Source organism: Bos mutus, chromosome 24 (assembly GCF_027580195.1).
Source record: "Bos mutus isolate GX-2022 chromosome 24, NWIPB_WYAK_1.1, whole genome shotgun sequence".
Lineage (NCBI taxonomy): Eukaryota > Metazoa > Chordata > Mammalia > Artiodactyla > Bovidae > Bos > Bos mutus.
Genome location: NC_091640.1, coordinates 35,679,130 through 35,697,132, shown reverse-complemented (window position 1 = coordinate 35,697,132; position 18,003 = coordinate 35,679,130). Strand labels below are relative to the sequence as shown.

Genomic DNA, 18,003 nt, shown 5'->3' with positions numbered 1-18,003 from the left:
AGTCTGATCTAGGGTTTAAAACCCATCTCCATCACATATTTACTGGGTGGCCTTGAGAAAGTTGCTTAAGTTTTCTAAGATTCCTTTATATGAATTTGTGAAGTGCTGAATTGGCACAATAGTTGGGACATAAGTATTCAATAAATAATAACTTAAAATGTATTTAATGAAATGTTTCACTTCTTGTATGTTTTCTTTTATGCAATTTCATTTTTGTGTTTGTGCCTTTGTAATAAAACTGATAGAACATCATGTTTTTATTTCCTGTGATTTAAACTTTTAAAAACACTGGTACAAGTATGTATACCTCAGTTTTTGTAAATTATTCATTTACAGTATAGTTTATTCATTTATCTAGAACATGCCGATGGTTTATGCCATAAGTTAACAACTGTGTGTCCAACTGTGAAACCCCAGACTCAAGGTCTAGCAAAAGATGCTTGGGAAATCCCGCGAGAATCTTTGCGACTAGAGGTTAAACTAGGACAAGGATGTTTTGGTGAAGTTTGGATGGGTAAGGAGCCTGAACTTTTGTTTTCTTTCATTGTTTGGCCATAGATTAAAAGGCCATCATTTATGATATGTTGAAATATGTAAGCTTACTGCTGCTCATTGAAGTTTGTTGTAAATCTCTTAAAATATAGGTTAAAATAGTGAAATGTGGGTTGTTTCTGTAGGAACGTGGAATGGAACCACAAAAGTAGCGATCAAAACACTGAAGCCAGGTACAATGATGCCAGAAGCTTTTCTTCAAGAGGCTCAGATAATGAAAAAACTAAGACATGATAAACTTGTTCCACTATATGCTGTTGTTTCTGAAGAGCCGATTTACATTGTCACTGAGTTTATGTCAAAAGGTATGTGTACGTGAGTATCTCTGGGATATTCGTGTTAATAAATTTTGTCATTTCTATCTTTATGCATACAGATTTTTATTGTGTTTTCTAATTGGAGATTTTTATGTAGACATATGAAAAGAGAAAATCTGATATGTTAACAGAATACTTAGTAATTAGTCCCAGTTATTCTGAAGGATAGTACAGAGTTGAAAAAGAAAATAAGGCACTGAATTTATTTTGAAAGTAAAGTCCTTCATTCCGTTTGACCAGAGGCAGTAGAATAGGAAAAAAAAGTATTTGCACTAGTTGATTTAAAACAACGCAGTCAGAACGGTATTTGTGTCTTCAGTGCTAAATGAAGAAATCAGGTAAAGTTAAGAAAATTAGTTTTATCGAGTTTTAATATACTCTGAGGACTCCTAGAAACTTCTTTTTTCCAATGCTGTCAGCTGAAGGGTGTCTTTCTCCAAACCCCAGACCCCAAGGTGTGGGATCTTCAGTAACAGGGTGGATTAGGGCAGGGAAAGGAGAAGGAAAGGTTGTTTCTCTTCCCTCTTTCCCCTTTGCTGATGATGCATTGGAAGAGGGACCAGTAAGTCACCAAGAATGCTTGCTGACAGGCCTGCTTTTTACCCTCTTGAATTTTATCTCCTCTTTTCAGTATTAATGAGTCACTAATCACAGTGAAAGCCTCTGATGGCGTCATCGCTCTCCAGATGTCCATCTTGGTCAGTGAGGTGCCTCCACCTAGTGGTGACAGCAGCAACTACAAGCTGCCCATTGACGGGAAAATACTTCCCCCCAAAAGCAACAGAAAAACTAGAAGTTAAGAACTGACATTCTTAAGAGAGTTCCAAAGAATAGCGCGGAGAGATAAGAGCGCCTTCCTCAGCGATCAATGCAAAGAAATAGAGGAAAACAACAGAATGGGAAAGACTAGAGATCTCTTCGAGAATATTAGAGATACCAAGGTAACATTTCATGCAAAGATGGGCACAGTAAACAACAGACATGGTATGGACATAACAGAAGCAGAAGATATTAAGAAGAGGTGGCAAGAAACACAGAAGAACTGTACAAAAAAGGTGTTCATGACCCAGATAAACACAATGGTGTGATCACTCACCTAGAGCCAGACATCCTGTAATGCAAAGTCAAGTGAACTTTAGGAAGCATCACTACGAACAAAGCTAGTAGAGGTTATGGAATTCCAGTTGAGCTATTTCATGTCCTAAAAGATGATGCTGTGAAAGTGCTGCACTCAATATGCCAGTAAATTTGGAAAATTCAGCAGTAGCCTCAGGACTGGAAAAGGTCAGTTTTCATTCCAGTCCCAAAGAAAGGCAATGCCAAAGAATGTTCAGACTACCATACAATTGTACTCATCTCACATGCTAGCAAAGTAATGCTCAAAATTCTCCAAGCGAGGCTCCAACAGTATGTGAACTGTGAACTTCCAAATGTTCAAGCTGGTTTTATAAAGGCACAGGAACCGGAGATCAAATGGACAACATCTGTTGGATCATCGGAAAAAATGAGAGTTCCAGAAAAACATCTACTTCTGCTTTATTGACTACCCCAAAGCCTTTGACTGTGTGGATCATAACAAACTGTGGAAAATTCTTCAAGAGATGGGAATACCAGACCACCTGACCTGCCTCCCTAGAAATCTGTATGCAGGTCAAGAAGCAGCAGTTAGAACTGGACATGGAACAACAGACTGGTTCCAAATAGGAAAAGGAGTACGTCAACGCTGTATACTGTCACCCTGCTTGTTTAACTTATATATACTGTCACCCTGCTTGTTTAACTTATATGCAGAGCACATCATGCGAAATGCCAGGCTGGATGAAGCACAAGCTGGAATCAAGATTGCTGGAAGAAATACCAATAACGTCAGATATGCAGATGACATCACCCTTATGGCAGAAAGTGAAGAACTAAAGAGCCTCTTGATGAAAGTGAAAGAGGAGAATGAAAAAGTTGGCTTAAAGCTCAACATTCAGAAAACGAAGATCATGGCATCCGGTCCCATCACTTCATGGGAAATAGATGGGGAACCAGTGGAAACAGTGAGAAGACTTTTTTGGGGGGCTCCAAAATCACTGCACATGGTGACTCCAGCCATGAAATTAAAAGATGCTTGTTCCTTGGAAGAAAAACTATGACCAACCTAGATAGCATATTCAAAAGCAGAGACATTACTTTGCCAACAAAGGTCCATCTAGTCAAAGCTTTGGTTTTTCCAATATTCATGTACAGATGTGAGAGTTGGACTATAAAGAAAGCTGAGCACTGAAGAACTGATGCTTTTGAACTGTGGTGTTGGAGAAGACTATTGAGAGTTCCTTGGACAGCAAGGAAATCCAATCAGTCCATCCTAAAGGAAATGAGTCCTGAATATTCATTGGCAGGGCTGATGCTGAAGCCGAAACTCCAATACTTTGGCCCCCTGATGTAAAGAACTGGCTCATTTGAAAAGACCCTGATGCTGGGAAAGATTGAAGGCAAGAGGAGAAGGGGGCGACAGAATGAGATGGTTGAATGGCGTCACCGACTCGATGGACATAAGTTTGAATAAACTCTGGGAGTTGGTGATGGACAGGGAAGCCTGGCATGCTGCAGTCCACAGGGTTGCAAAGAGTCAGACATGACAGCAACTGAACTAACTCGTGGCTAAAACATTACCTAAAGCTCCCAAAGCACATGACTTTTTTTTTTTTTTGCATTTTTAAATGTTTTATTTATTTTTAAATTGAAGGATAATTGCTTTACAGAATTTTGTTTTTTCTATTAAACGTCAACATGAATCAGAGCACATGGCATTTTTAACAAGGAATCTCTGCCCAGAAAAACTGCCAGGTATCCTACGTCAGAGTATATTAGGGTAAACTAAAAAGCAGGAAAGGGACCAGGAGGAAGTTTAAATCAGGATATTGAGAGTATAAGAGTGTTGTGGAGATAAAGCTAATGGGCCATTTAGCTTGTGTATTGATATCAAGAAGTATTTAATTGGAAAATGTGGTAGAGGTCTGTGTTGTCAGATTGACAGATTAGGATTATATCTAGATGGGATATTTAGAATGCAGGATCACAAATGCCCCTTCCATTTCTAAACTCGGTAGTCCCCCATTTTGCTCTTCACGCACTTAGAATCGGGCCTCTGTAACCCAACTGAACTCATTGCTGCTTGTGTTCTCTCGATTGTCGGGATACTCGGAAACTGGGACTGAAGTCGCTCGGTCATATCCAACTCTTTGCTACCCCACGGACTGTAGCCTACCAGGCTTCTCCAGCCATGGGATTTCCCAGACAAGAGTACGGGAGTGGTTTGCCATTTCCTTCTCCAGGGGATCTTCCAGATCCAGGGATTGAACCCGGGTCTCCTGCATCGCAGGCAGATGCTTTACCATCTGAGCCACCAGGGAAGCAGGATACTCTAGAAATTATTAATAATTGAAATATATTGAATGCTTCTAATATAAAAAGTCTGCTAGTATTATAAGGCATCAAAGAAATAAAGCCATCTAACTAACTTACATTGAATTTGGAAAGAAGACCTAACCCAATGACTTAATTTTTCAGTATAAAACTAAATAACAGCTTGCTATGAACAAATAAGTTCAAGCAAAAGCATAATGAATTTCTAGGTGTTTGACACATTCAGTGAATAACATAGAAATTGAGGAAGAGATTACCTAGGTTGGAATAAAAATAAGAAAAATCAGTAGAAAAGACAAGTCTTGTACCGTCCTTTAAGATGATGAGGGATGTGGATGGGTAAACACAAGGGTTACTGGTATTTCTGCAGAGCTGTAAGGAAATGGGAAACGAAACCATGGGTAGTGGAAAGTGCAGAAGGTAGCTGGTTGGAAATAAGGCTAGAGACATGCATGGGGCAAACTGAAGGACTGCTCTGAATTGGTCTCACAGTTACTTATCAAGTACCTGCTCTCTGCCATGAATGAGCTTCAGAGGGTCCAGAAAACTTCCTGTGACATTCTCCATCAGTTTTTTCATACTCATGTGTATTTTTCTAGACAAAGAGTCAGTAGTTTTCATCAGATTTTCAAAATAACCCATGACCAAAAAAAAGTTAAAGGCCCACTGGTACATCTAGAACGCTCCGATGAATGGATATAAGGAACACTTAAGGGAGGGGGGATTTGTTGTAACTGGTTAAAGAGCAAAGAAAAACAGTGGTCTAAATGACACATTCCAATCCCCGATTCCTGCTGTTTCTGGGCTCTGCAGCTTTTGTACTGTTTTAGCAATTATCATTATACTGAATGATGTTCTGTTTAGTGGATTGATTGTGACACTTTATCTAGATTCTGAGCCCAGAAACAAAGAACTGCAGCTTTTGCTTCTGTCTGTATTTCTCCACTGTCGTGCAGAGTACTTATGTAACATCAGTCTGTCTTGCAGGCTAAAAAGAAGTGTCACTTCCTCTATTTAAGGACAGTTCTTATACTACGTTCTTCATCTTTTCATTTAAACAGAAAACCCTCCTGTGGTCCCAGCATCCGCTTTTCGCCAACTTCTCTCTGGCTCTTGCTTCCCTTCACAGTCAAGATTTTTTTTTTTTTTTTTTTTGAGAACAGACAGTATTACATCTTTATATCCTAATTAGTTCATTTTACTCTTGTTAAATTTGTTTATTGTTCATGAATGTCTTTCTGTCTGTTACAGGGAGCTTATTGGATTTCCTGAAGGAGGGAGATGGAAAGTATCTGAAGCTCCCACAGCTGGTTGACATGGCTGCTCAGGTACTTGTGTGTTCATCTGTGTGTCCATTTGAACTGCAAGTGCACATTAAAAATGTAAACTAATCTTGTGTGTGTGTGCGCGCGTGCACGTGCTAAGTCTCTTCAGTCTTATCCAACTCTTTGTGAGCCTATGGACTGCAGCCCGGCAGGCTCCTCAGAATACTATTGTTTATATGGTGAAATCATGGAGTTTTAGAGCTGGGAGGAACATTACGGATAATCCAGTCTAATCTCTGAATATTACAGATACTGTAGTATCTGAGGAGCCAGGTGTCTAAGATTTGAACAACTTAGAAGTATTAGAGTCAGTGATCCCAGTACCATGCTGCCCTGTATCGTGTGGCCTTTCAGAAACATTTGCATCCACAAATACAAACTCTGTACGTATTTATACTTCAGCAGACACATGTTAAGACAGTGAATGATTGCTGTTCCAAAGAAAATATTAGAAATCTGAAGTATATGCTGCAGAAGACCTGAACAAAGCTGGGAGTGGGCTGTGGTAGATCAGCAGATACTAAGCAACACAGGGTCACACTGATCCTACTAGGGTAGAAGGTGGAAAGGTAATATACCTAAGTGAAAGGGTTAGTCGCTCAGTCATGTCCGACTCTTTGGGACCCCGTGGAATGTAGCCGTCCAGGCTCCTCTGTCCATGGAATTTTCCAGGCAAGAATACTGGAATGGGTAGCCATTCCCTTCTCCAAGGGATCTTCCCAACCCAGGGATCAAACTCAGGTCTTCTAGAACATTGCAGGCAGATTCATTACCTTCTGAGCCACCAGGGAAGGCCCAATATACCATAAGTAATTAATCATATTGGTCTTTAAATAAAGAAAAATAAAGTATATGCTGAGTTTCTTTTTTTAATATAGTCCCAAACGAGAATTTAGATGGCAGGTATACAGTTTAAGATGTGGTAGTTTTACTCTTCTGAGTTTTTGTTTTTAAATGTAATTGAGAACTATTAAGTTTTATTCAGATGTGTGGTAGGTATTCAAGGGGCCTGTTATTGCTTTGGTTGACACATTGAATCTAAGGCTCCTCTCATTATAATGAGTGTCCAGATGTCCACAGGATCTGGCAATTCAGAGAAACTTTATACCAAGAAAACTGTGCCTGTGCGACCTTAGCATATGTCAAGCCTCGTCCATACGCCTGAGCTCCAGGCTCTGAGCCCCTTTATGGTGGAGGCGGGCAGACTGTTCATCTGTGAAGGGCCAGCTGAATGCTTCAGGCTTTGTGGGCCACATGCCATCTTTTTTCTCCCCCTTCCCCACTTCTCTTCTCTCCTCCTCTCGACCCCTCTCTTCCTCCTCATCCTTCTCTCCCTGCTCCATTAAAAGGTTTTCTGTTTTTCCTACCATCTACTAGACTCTGCCCCATTACCATCATCTCTTTTCCAGAGGCATGTCTTCAGTGATGTGGTTTAACATTAACCAGAATTGCCCTCTCCATCCTTCCCTTCATACCATATATGTTTGTTTTTCTTCCCAAGATTGCTGATGGTATGGCCTATATTGAAAGAATGAACTATATTCATCGAGATCTTCGGGCTGCTAATATTCTCGTAGGCGAAAACCTTGTGTGCAAAATAGCAGATTTTGGCTTAGCAAGGTTAATTGAAGACAATGAATATACGGCAAGACAAGGTAAAATGACTGTTTAATAAATAAACTGGTAACCTCATTTTCAATGAATGGATTTTCTTACCGTTCTTTTGAACATACAGGGTTGTACAGAATTAAGCAAACAGCTCTAGGCCTGCTCAAAAGAGTCAGAGAAACATTGATTTTTGATCATAAAATTATAAATAATGCATAATACTGTGGCTTTCTGATAGCTCTTTCCCCTAGAGAAGCACCTGACTGTGGGTGTTGTTTGCATTATGAATATGGCGAGCAGTATTCTCCTCTTCACACTTCCCTTGGCATGCCAACAAATAAGAAACATTTTAAAATAACGTTTCTAACAAACCTCAGAACCATCCAGGTTTTACTGCATGAAGCACTAGAAGCTCAGCGCTTTCTTTTCCATTTCCATACCTGTGTGCTGTCCCCTCCAGCTAGAGTATCTTCCTGTTCTTCTTCAGCCTTTACCTGTGGAAATTCTAACCACTCTTTAAGGCTAAACTTCGCTACCACTTTTTGAATGAAACCTTTTATGATTGTGCTAATGAAAATTGATCTTCTGTTTGTCAGAACATCTAAAGAACTATATTTTACAACATTATATATCTACATAAGTAACTTTAAGTATTTAAGACACCTATAATCTTATTTTCACTATAAGTATATAAACATCACAAAGGCTGTGTTTTTGTGCCTCTGCTAACAATTAGCATAATGTGCATAAAAAAGTGCTAAGACACCAAATATTTGAGTAAATTAGTACAGGCTTTTCAAAATGATAGTACAGTAAAATTTTCTAGAGAGAGATCATATATAGAAAGGAGATTATGGTCAAAAACCAGTAGACATTAGAACCAACGGAATATGCTCTTGGCAGCCAGCAGTGGTAACTACTAGGAACTCAGTTCAGTTCAGTTGCTCAGTCGTGTCCGACTCTCTGCGACCCCACAGACTACAGCACGCAGGCAGCTGGACTGACTGAAAAAGTTATAGATCCTATAATGCATGTTTTTGGTTGCTGCTTACTAGCATTTTTACCTCTGTTCCTTCTTGGATGGTTTTCTGTCCCCACCAGCCATGCACTTTTTTATGTCATTGAATATCTTATCGGGAAGAAGTGTGTTTTCTACTAACGGGAATTTTAAATAGTATTAAAGCAGATCTTGTACTTTTGAAGAATTTGACACTGATCACAGGTACAGTAGGGATACTAACAAAAAACGAGCCCTGCTGTTGCCATATGTGCACAGAAAGAAACCAGTTACTGAAGCAAGCTGGTCAATACTGTTTTAGGTGCAAAATTTCCAATCAAGTGGACAGCTCCTGAGGCTGCACTGTATGGTCGATTTACAATCAAGTCTGATGTATGGTCATTTGGAATTCTACAGACAGAACTGGTAACAAAGGGCAGAGTGCCATATCCAGGTGAGCTTGCATTCATGTACCTGGAGTTTATGGGGGAGAGGCCTTTTTTTTCCTCTTTGTTTATCTGTTTTCTTTCTTCCTTCCCTCCCTCCCTCTCTTTTTTGGCATTAGATGGTGAGCAGTCTGTGAGAGCCACAGTCCTTGAGATGGGGCTCTGTATGCATAGCTTTCTCCCTTTTCTAAAAGGGTCTTTTTGCTCTACTGTTTTCTCAGATGATGAGCATAAATATATCTCCGTCATCTCCTTCCCTTCCTCCCACAAGTAACTGAGGGTATGCTTAGCCTGTGATAACACAGGGTGAGCTGCTGATGAAATAGTTGGGGATTACATAGGAATACAAGAAAGGAGGTGTGTAATAAATTTAAGCAAAGTCAAACAGGTGACATTAGATAAAGAAACTGTTTCAAGGAAGTAACTTGATATAAAGTAACATAATCAGTATATTTGGCAAAACCAGAACTAGAACTCATTCTTCTGAATTCCTTTCAGACACTGTCTTGCCTCTGTTCCTCATTAGCCCAAGTTTGGGGTTGGCTTTGAAAAGCATGAGTACTAAAAACCAGATTTTAGGTGGAATGAAGAAAGATATGTTGAAACAGATTAGCATTTTTCTAAGCTTTTGCTGATGTCCTTTGACATTTAACATTTATTTCTCTGTCAGGATCGTTTCAGTAAAGAGACTCACTTGAATATATGTCGAATTAGCGGTGGGGGTCAGTTCTGTTTGGCTCGCGGTGTGTAGGGGCACCGTTTCTCACTGTTTCTCGCTGTTTGGCGCCCGTGTGTCAGGTATGGTGAACCGCGAGGTGCTGGAGCAGGTGGAGCGAGGGTACAGGATGCCATGCCCGCAGGGCTGCCCGGAGTCCCTCCACGAATTGATGAATCTGTGTTGGAAGAAGGACCCTGATGAGAGACCAACATTTGAGTATATCCAGTCCTTCCTGGAAGACTATTTCACTGCTACAGAGCCACAGTACCAGCCAGGAGAAAATTTATAATCCACGAAGCCTATTTTATATGCACCGATCTGCCAAAATTGTAAAGAACTTGTGTAGACTTCCTCACTTACGTACAGGAATCAAAAGAAGAAAATCTTCTTCACCCTGCATGTTTTTGATGGTAAACTGGAATTCCAGACATGGTTGCACAAAACCACTTTTTTTTTTCCAAGTGTTAAACTCTAAAGTACCAATGATGAATTTTTCCAGCTGATTTCAGGGTCCAAAGAAAGTATAGTTAAGATGTGGATGACCGTGTGAATGATGGCATGACAGTGAAGAGCAGCAAGGTACTGCTTATGAATCACTCCCTTTCTTTTATTCCCCAAACTTATAATTTAAGAGAAATCTATCAATCAGTATAGGCAAAACTTGGGAGATTAAAATCAGTTATACCATAATAAAATCTAGAATTATGGAATTTTCACGGGACCAAACAATTCCATTCCAGTTTTTTAATATATCTTGCATTTATTCTTCTTAGAAGTTTTTTCTAAGTTGAACAGTTAATATGCAACCTTTATATATGCCTCTGTTTGCATGGAAGTGGGCCAGGTTTTTAGAAGCAGAAAGGAAACGGCATCTAAAACTTGATTAAATGTTAGATGACAGCAGTGGAATTTGAAAGTATAATGCACTGTGTTAATACTCAATATACTCATGAAACTGGAAAGTAGAAGACATTTTTCATTTTAATCATTTCTTAATAGCTCAGTTTGAAATAATGAAGGTAATTAGAAAGTGAGCTAATGTTTTGTAAGGTTGCATTGATTTTTTTTAAAGGCAATATATAATTGAAATCATACAATCCAAGGGGAAATATTTTAATCTTTAGATAGCATGAAAAAAATAAACTCAGCGTTTTTTAACAGTCATCTTTGAAAAGTAGACTGGTACTGTGAGATTGCTAATATGTAGTTAACGGTGGGTGCCACAAATGGAAAGTATCACTAGATCAGGGACTTGAATGCACTTTTGCTCATACTGAATATAGACTAACAGAGAGGAAAATGTATTTAAAAGAAATATGAGAAAAGAAAATGTGAAAGTTTTACAGATAGAGAGATGGGATGTTGTGTTTAACGTTGATGTTATGGAGTGACAAAATGGCTTTGCTGGCACTCAAAGCTCCTCACTTAATCTGTTTTCTGAGATTTTAAGAGCTATAGGTAGGACTATAAAACTAATCTTTCTTAACACAAACACTAAATGAGTGCTGTAGCCTCAAATAGCTAAGTTAAGGCTTCCCACTAATTCCAGTGATACAGCTTCTATGCAGAACGTTTTTAGAACTCCAGTTTTCAAGTCCATGTTGAAATCTGCATTCCCTTTTTAAGTATACTTAATGATGATCATTTTTCCCCTTTTAGAATTTAGTTGATTTGAGGAGAAAGTACTCAGTATACTTGGTGAAAAGAGGGGGATAGTTGTTGCATATTTAAAGTACGCCAGTGAAACGTACAGAATAATACTGATTTTTATGACCAACTCAAAAAGAAAATTAAAATCCCAAAATATGAATTTGAATGGCAGCGTCATGGGTGTAAGTGTCTAGCAAAGGAACTGAGTCTGACAAAAGTCTGGTATTTACGTTTTAAAACACTCTCTTTTGTAGTTATATTTTAAACATAGCAACACATCCGGTCCCAGCATTTTAGGAATATCATTACTAACTATCGTCACTTACCTGATTTGGTCATTAAATAAACAGTTCTGTGCTGTGGTATCTGTGTTGAGATCCAGACCATTTTAAAATGTGACAGATGAACTCCATGCAGGTTGGCAGTAGTTCTGGTACTAAAACTTGCAGTGGCTTCTTATGTTTACGTAACTTGCATACTATTGAATCCTTCCACAAGGATTTTCCCAAGAAGACTGCTGTCATCATTTACCTTTTACATCCTCAACCTGTGACTTCAGATTTTTAAAGGGCTTTGTGTGAACTATGATATTTCAATTTTTCTAAGCATTTTAAAAAGGATAAAATTATGTTTATGTACTAATAATTCCCTTCCGAAAAATAAGCCAGAAAAAGTTGATGGCATTCATTAGATTTTAATTGAATGGAGCAGTTCCTTATAATATCAATTGTATAGTTAGGAAATAAAACACTAACTTAATGTGTATTCAGTTTAAATGGTTTATGTATTTTTAAATTGCTGAGAAAAATAAACAAGTTTGTACATTTGAAGATTTTTTCCAACAGCTTTTCTTCAGCCTCTTAATTTGTTTTCCTTACCAAGAAAGGAAGTTGGTAAAAACAGCCTTCTAGCACAAACTTTTTTTTTTAATGAATAATGGTAGCCTAAAACTTAATATTTTTATAAAGTATTATTATATTGTTTTGTGGATAATTGAAATAAAAATTCTCATTGAATGTACCCATTTATCTTTTTAGCCACTATTCATATGTTCTATCAGTTTTTTAAAAAATGGCATTTAAAGCAAAGTATATTCTGAGTTTCTTCTTCCATTGGGGGGAAAAAAAGTATTGAGTTATGACTCTTGAGCAGAGTTAAATCAATTCTTTTTAAATTCAGAACATTATTAAACTTATTCTGTGTGATTAATTTTCCATGTCAGGTGAGTGACATTGTTTTTACAAGGTTTTTTTTGTTTGTTTTTTTTTAATATCAGCAAGTACAGTTTTAATGTACTGACAAACCTAAGAGATTTAAGTGAAGTTATTCTTAGAAGAAGATTCTATGTGAAGAATATAAAATAAAATAACCACTTTTGATCATAAGGGATTTAATTTTCTAAAAATGAAAAATATGCAAGCCTTATTTCTATGTGTTTTACACTTGTATTATAGGTATAATGAAAATAAGATTATGCTAAATTATGAATGGCCAATCAAAAGCATTTGTTATTTCCAATAAGGTAATAGTATTAATTGCTTTCTAGTGTTATTTTATCTAAAATTATTAGCTTTGTTTTTCCCTAATGATTCCAGAAAAGTAACATTTAATGAACAAACACATCATTTAATAAACATTTATTAAATATTTTTATACAGTAGAGAAATAAGTTCTCAACTTAAGAATGTTTTCCTAGTTTGCCGTTTGCCTTTTAATTTTGCATGTATTTTTTTTGACGTTTAAGTTGTACATTTGTATGTTGTCAAATCTTTTTTATTCCTAAAACATCCTTTGCATCCCAAGATTAAATATTCATCTCATCTGTTCTATTTGATGCTTTTGTGTTTTACATCACTCTTTAATTCACCTGGAAGTTTTGAGGGCATAAAATGTGACTTAAGGATCTAGCTTGATTTCCCACCCCCCCATACCATTAATTTTCCCAGCAGCAATTACTGGTTAATGCATCTCCCACCCCATTGGTTTTATCCAATTAACTTGACATTCTGACACGAGTATAATACTTCAATGACTAATCACTTGGTAATGCAGTTTAATAATTAAGCAAGTAGCCTTTTTTTTTTTTCCAATGTTGATGTTCTGGAAAATTCTTGATAAACTTTGTAGACTTTATTTTTCATACTCCAGAAAAATTCAGGGGAGATTTTAGTTAGGATTATATTACGTTTATATAAATTAGTTTGGTAAGAAATAATCTCTTACCATCTTTTCTAGTCAGTCTTCCGATCCCATTTATGCAAAATCTTGATTTACATCTCTTAGTAAAGTCTCTAAGACTTTTCTCCATTGAACTGGAAGATGAGTCTCATCTCTTGTCTGATTATACTGCTCTATAGATGCTATCCGGATGTTGCTGGAGGCCAGGTCCCCACTTAGATCCAAAACAAACCGCCATGCAGAGGGGAGGGAGAGAGCATGGGCCCCAGCAGCATTTATTTCCGTAAAATCAGCTCCTCCCCTGCCTTCCATTTCCTTCCTTCCTCCCTTCCTTTTCTTTTTTTGACATCAAGTTGAGTTTCCTTCATAACAATCAAGAGTCCTGATTAATTCACATTCAAGCTGTTGAGACACAGGAATAGTTATAAGTAAAACCAGCCGTGTGTGCCTGGTATCATCCATTTGTCCTTTCACAGCCACACTCCTCCGGAAGGCTTGCCTGTCCTCAGCTGTGGGTTCCCTCGCTCTGGATTCCTCTTGAGCTAAGCCAGCGAGGAGCTCAGGCAGAAGACTGGAGGAAACCTGAGAGGTCAAGGTATTTATTCTCCTGCCTCCCTCCTTGGGAGTTGGGCTGGCTGTGTCCTCTCCACTTGCAGGTTCCTTTCAGTATGACCTCTCTCGTTTGGGGGACTGTTAGCAGCTGCTGTCCCCTGTCTTTTCTGTCTTAGGGCTGCTTCTACTCACCGGTTGCTGCGTTGATTCTTGTGGTTCCCTTTTCCTGCCCACCTCTTTGTAAATATCCTAGAATTAATCTGGAGTATGACATCCGTTTCCATGTGGGACCCTTACTGATACTCAGCATGCTACCACTAGCTGTATCTTACTTTATTACATCAAAGTGAGACTTCATACAAAAGTAACATTTTTGGTACAGTAGCAATATATGTCATTCTGTTAAATGTAACCATAAGTGCAAGTATTAGTTGCTTAGTTGTGTCTGACTCTGTGACCACATGGACTGTAGCCCACCAGGCTCCTCTGTCCATGGAATTCTCCAGGCAAGAATACTGGAGTGGGTTGCCTTTCCCTTCTCCAGGAGATCTTGCGACCCAGGGGTCAAACCCGGGTCTCCTGCATTGCAGGCAGATTCTTTACCATTTGAGCCACTAGGGAAGCCCTGGTTACCATAAATGGAGAGAACATATGAAATGTTGAGCATATTCAGAACTCTGATTTCTAAACTGAACCTTAAGGATTTTTCAATTAACTATTTTTCAAAAAATTGGCAAACCAAATGTGGTAAAACGCCACTGAACCAACCAGTTGGGTATAACGCTCCAAGAAGGAGTGAATCATTCATGAGTAGAATGAATGATGAATAGGAATGAGGGAGTAGGAGGGCTGAGCTAAGAAAAAGGAAATGGAAGAAAAAGGAAGCACCCAGAAAATGAGTAAAACAATGAAAGCCAAGTTAAATAGTGTGAGAACCTCAGGAAAGGCCCACAGACCTTTAAGAAACAAGATGTCTAAGATGCTTGATAAGTTCTCCTGTTACCACAAACTTTCCTTCAACTCTGCTTTACGACCTGGGTGGGTAGCATTGAAGGTAGTAAAGGAATTAGGACAATGTCCAAAAAGGTTGATGACAAAGGGGAGAGGTGGGTTTCACACAAAGGAGTTTAAATGTAGTGAGGAGAAAGTCCTCTAAGTGCTTCAGAGACGCTGGGAGGCACAGGCACTTAGGTTTCCCACATACACAGGGAAGCAGTTCAGTCCAGCTTCAGTCACATCTTAAAGGTCAGATTAGCATGAGTAAGCTGGAAGACTGAGAGTCTAAAGTAAAAAAATGCCTGCAGTCTAAGTGGTAATAGAGATCAGAGAAATAAAAACTTTTAACAATTGGCCCAAAGGAGTGACAGTGATCCTAATAGAAAAACTGAATTATGTGAAGTGATATGTTCCTTAAAGGCTATCAGAGTCCTTTCACTCACTCACATAATTGCTATTTTCTGGGAATGCCTTGGTCTCCTAAAACACTGAGAGAATATACCATGGAATTAGCAAACTATGCCTGGTTTACATCTCTTGATCCCAAACCCTCTGAAAGGATCAGAGATCTGGGTTTCTAACTTGTGTTTTTGTAATCCATATCACTGCTAGAAAATTAGAAAGATGATATTAATACAGAAAAATGTTTGTTTATGGATGTGCTGGGTCTTCACTGCTGCCCAAGGGCTTTCTCTAGTACAGGTGAGGGGGGTTACTCTTCCTTGCAGTCCTTGGGCTTCTCGTGGTGGTGGCTTCTCTTGTTGCAGAGCACAGGCTCCCGAGCTCAGGCTCGGTAGTTGTGGCGCCGGGCTTTGTTGCTCCTCGGTCTGTGGGTCTTCCTGGACCTGGCATTGAGCCCATGTCCCCTGCATTGACAGACGGACTCTCAACTACTGGGCCACCAGGGAAGTCCATAAAAGTATTTTTAAAACGTTCTGAAAAGAAGTCTTTTATTCCTGGTTTTCAGCAATTTATTTATGATGTGGCTTCACATGACTTTCTTAAAGGTTATTCTGTTTAGAGTTTGAGAGGCTTGATTCAGTGGATTATAGTTCTTATCAAAGTCAGAAAATCTGGGAGATTATTTTTCAGTTTTTCCCTGTTCACTCTGGGACTCTTAATTATATATATATATTGGACCATTTAATATTGCCTCACAGGTCAGTAATTTGCTTCATTTTGGATACTTTTGCTCTGTCTTCATATTCACTAGTCTCTTATTTTGCAGTGTGTTTTCTGCTTTTCATCCCACACAGTATATATATAATTTTATTAATTTATTTATGGCTGTGCTGGGTCTTTGTTGCTGCGATAAGAATATAAATCCTGTCCATTTTACTTTATTTTTCCTAAAATGTAATGGGACTATTACAGGGGTGTGGGAAGGGGGTGTCAGCATTTGGAATAGCGATGTAGGCAGAACTGAACCTGTATAATAAACTGCCCCAGTCAGTGAGCTGGAATAGTTAACCAAAGGATATGCCCAGAACTCAAAGAATCAAAAAGGAATTTTTTTTTTAATTAAAGCATGGGTGATAGATTCAGAGTAAGTTTAGTATCAAACCAACATAAATTCCAGATGGAAAAAAGAGGAAGAACCAAGTAGAGACAATTTCCAAAGCAGCATGCTGCTTCTGGTTTGAAAGAATCCATCAGCTGTGGAGTAAAATTAGTATCTAAGTGAATCTTAAATATATATTAGTAGTTATTTTAAAACCATAAAGAGAAAATCCAAACATTTTCCAGAGAATGGGGAATAAAAAATTCTTAATGAAACTTAACATTACCTTAAAAAGTATTAATTTGAATAATTCTATACAGTAAAATCCTTCAAATCTTGAAAGAAAAAGACATGTTCAGAACATGAAGTACTCAGAATATATCACTCAGCCCCAAGAACCATTCTGAAAGAAAACTTGAGCATATATTCCAGCCAGACACCCCCACCCTAAAAATCAAGACAGCAAAAAAAAAAAGTTAACTGTCTAAGCTGTAGAGTGGGTAGGAGAGGCCAGGGGGAAAGAAAGGCTACTTCCTATTAACATTCAAATTTCAGACTTCTCTTGGAAACTAGGAAGATGCGGCAGTCTGCGCTCTTAATTCCTACAGGGCTACAATCAACTGGCGCTGCCTGGCTGTCCCTTTAGCTGCAGTCACTGCTGCTTATCTCACCCCTCTTTGCTTCCTGGTGCCCACCCAGCCTCTGTAGCATTGAGTTAACATCCATGTAGCTTCTGAGTTAAGCATCTCAGTCTTTAGCCAGAGGAATTCATCTGCCAGGGTTCTATGTGTATGCATCCTTGAGCAGCAGACGTGACCTGGAGATCCCTGAAAACATCCCTGCCATACCCACAGGAACATTTATTAATGGAAAAATATATCTGTATAGCACTGCTTCCCAAACAGTCGTCAAAACAGTCCCTAGAAGTAGGAACTGAAAGGTGGCGTGCTAGGCAAGACGAGGTTACGTGGACCATCCCTAAAATGGTATAAAAACTTAACATCTGTGCACAGTGCTGCGGTTTTGGGCGTGGGGGGCTGTCCGTAGCCCTCACCATGTTGTCAGAGGGATCCTATAGCTCTGAACCCCACAATTCCTGCCACCCAGAGGACAGAGCCTTGGGTTTGCAGCTAGTACTCTTAGCCACTTATCTAGCTGTGTGGCCTCGGGCAAGTCTCTTAAATTACTTAATCTCTCTGAATCTCATTTCTTCATTAAAATGGACAATACCTGCCTACCTTGCAGGGCTGGGTAGATAAGCGGTCCTGTATTTAAAGCTTTCTGCATCAGCAAGGATGTAATAAATGGTGGCCCGCCTCTTAGTTTATCAAACGGCAAACAGGCTGAGGTCATTTCAAGATTTTCTGGCCCAAGGCTATCCTGGTTGAGCCAACCTTGAGTGACTTCAGATTTGGAGCTGGTCCAAATCTGCTGCGAGGCGATCGCACTCTGAACCGACCGGGTTTCTTCCTCTCGGGGCGTCGCTCCGGGTAAGGTCACATGACAATTTCTAGTCTGGGCGGAGCAGGATCCTGGGGGGAGGAGGGACGGGAGAGGGGAGTGGGCGCGGGGTCGGTGGAGACGCCGAGCGAATCCGCCTTGGGGAACAGTGCGCCAGTTGCGGGGCGGAAACTTGGCGCGGAAAACGTGTGAGTCAGGGGACCCTTAACCGGGCCGGCCCCTCTAAGTTTGACAATTCCCTGAGTTCTCGAGTGCGGCCACGCCCCCTGGCCACACGGCCAATCCGCGCCG

The 18,003-nt window shown here is 39.3% G+C and overlaps 1 protein-coding gene across 4 annotated transcripts in view; it reads left to right on the top strand.

The window, feature by feature from the left end:
- YES1 (YES proto-oncogene 1, Src family tyrosine kinase) overlaps window positions 1–11,866 on the top strand; it is a 63,880-nt gene extending 52,014 nt beyond the window's left edge. For all 4 annotated transcript variants that reach the window (XM_070361503.1, XM_070361502.1, XM_070361501.1 and 1 more), the window contains exons 7-12: window positions 359–514; window positions 678–857; window positions 5,532–5,608; window positions 7,107–7,260; window positions 8,533–8,664; window positions 9,455–11,866. In XM_070361503.1, coding sequence (XP_070217604.1) covers window positions 359–514; window positions 678–857; window positions 5,532–5,608; window positions 7,107–7,260; window positions 8,533–8,664; window positions 9,455–9,663 — 908 coding nt within the window. In that variant the 3' untranslated portion in view covers window positions 9,664–11,866. The remainder of the gene's footprint in view (window positions 1–358; window positions 515–677; window positions 858–5,531; window positions 5,609–7,106; window positions 7,261–8,532; window positions 8,665–9,454) is intronic.
- The last annotated feature ends 6,137 nt before the right edge of the window (window positions 11,867–18,003 follow it).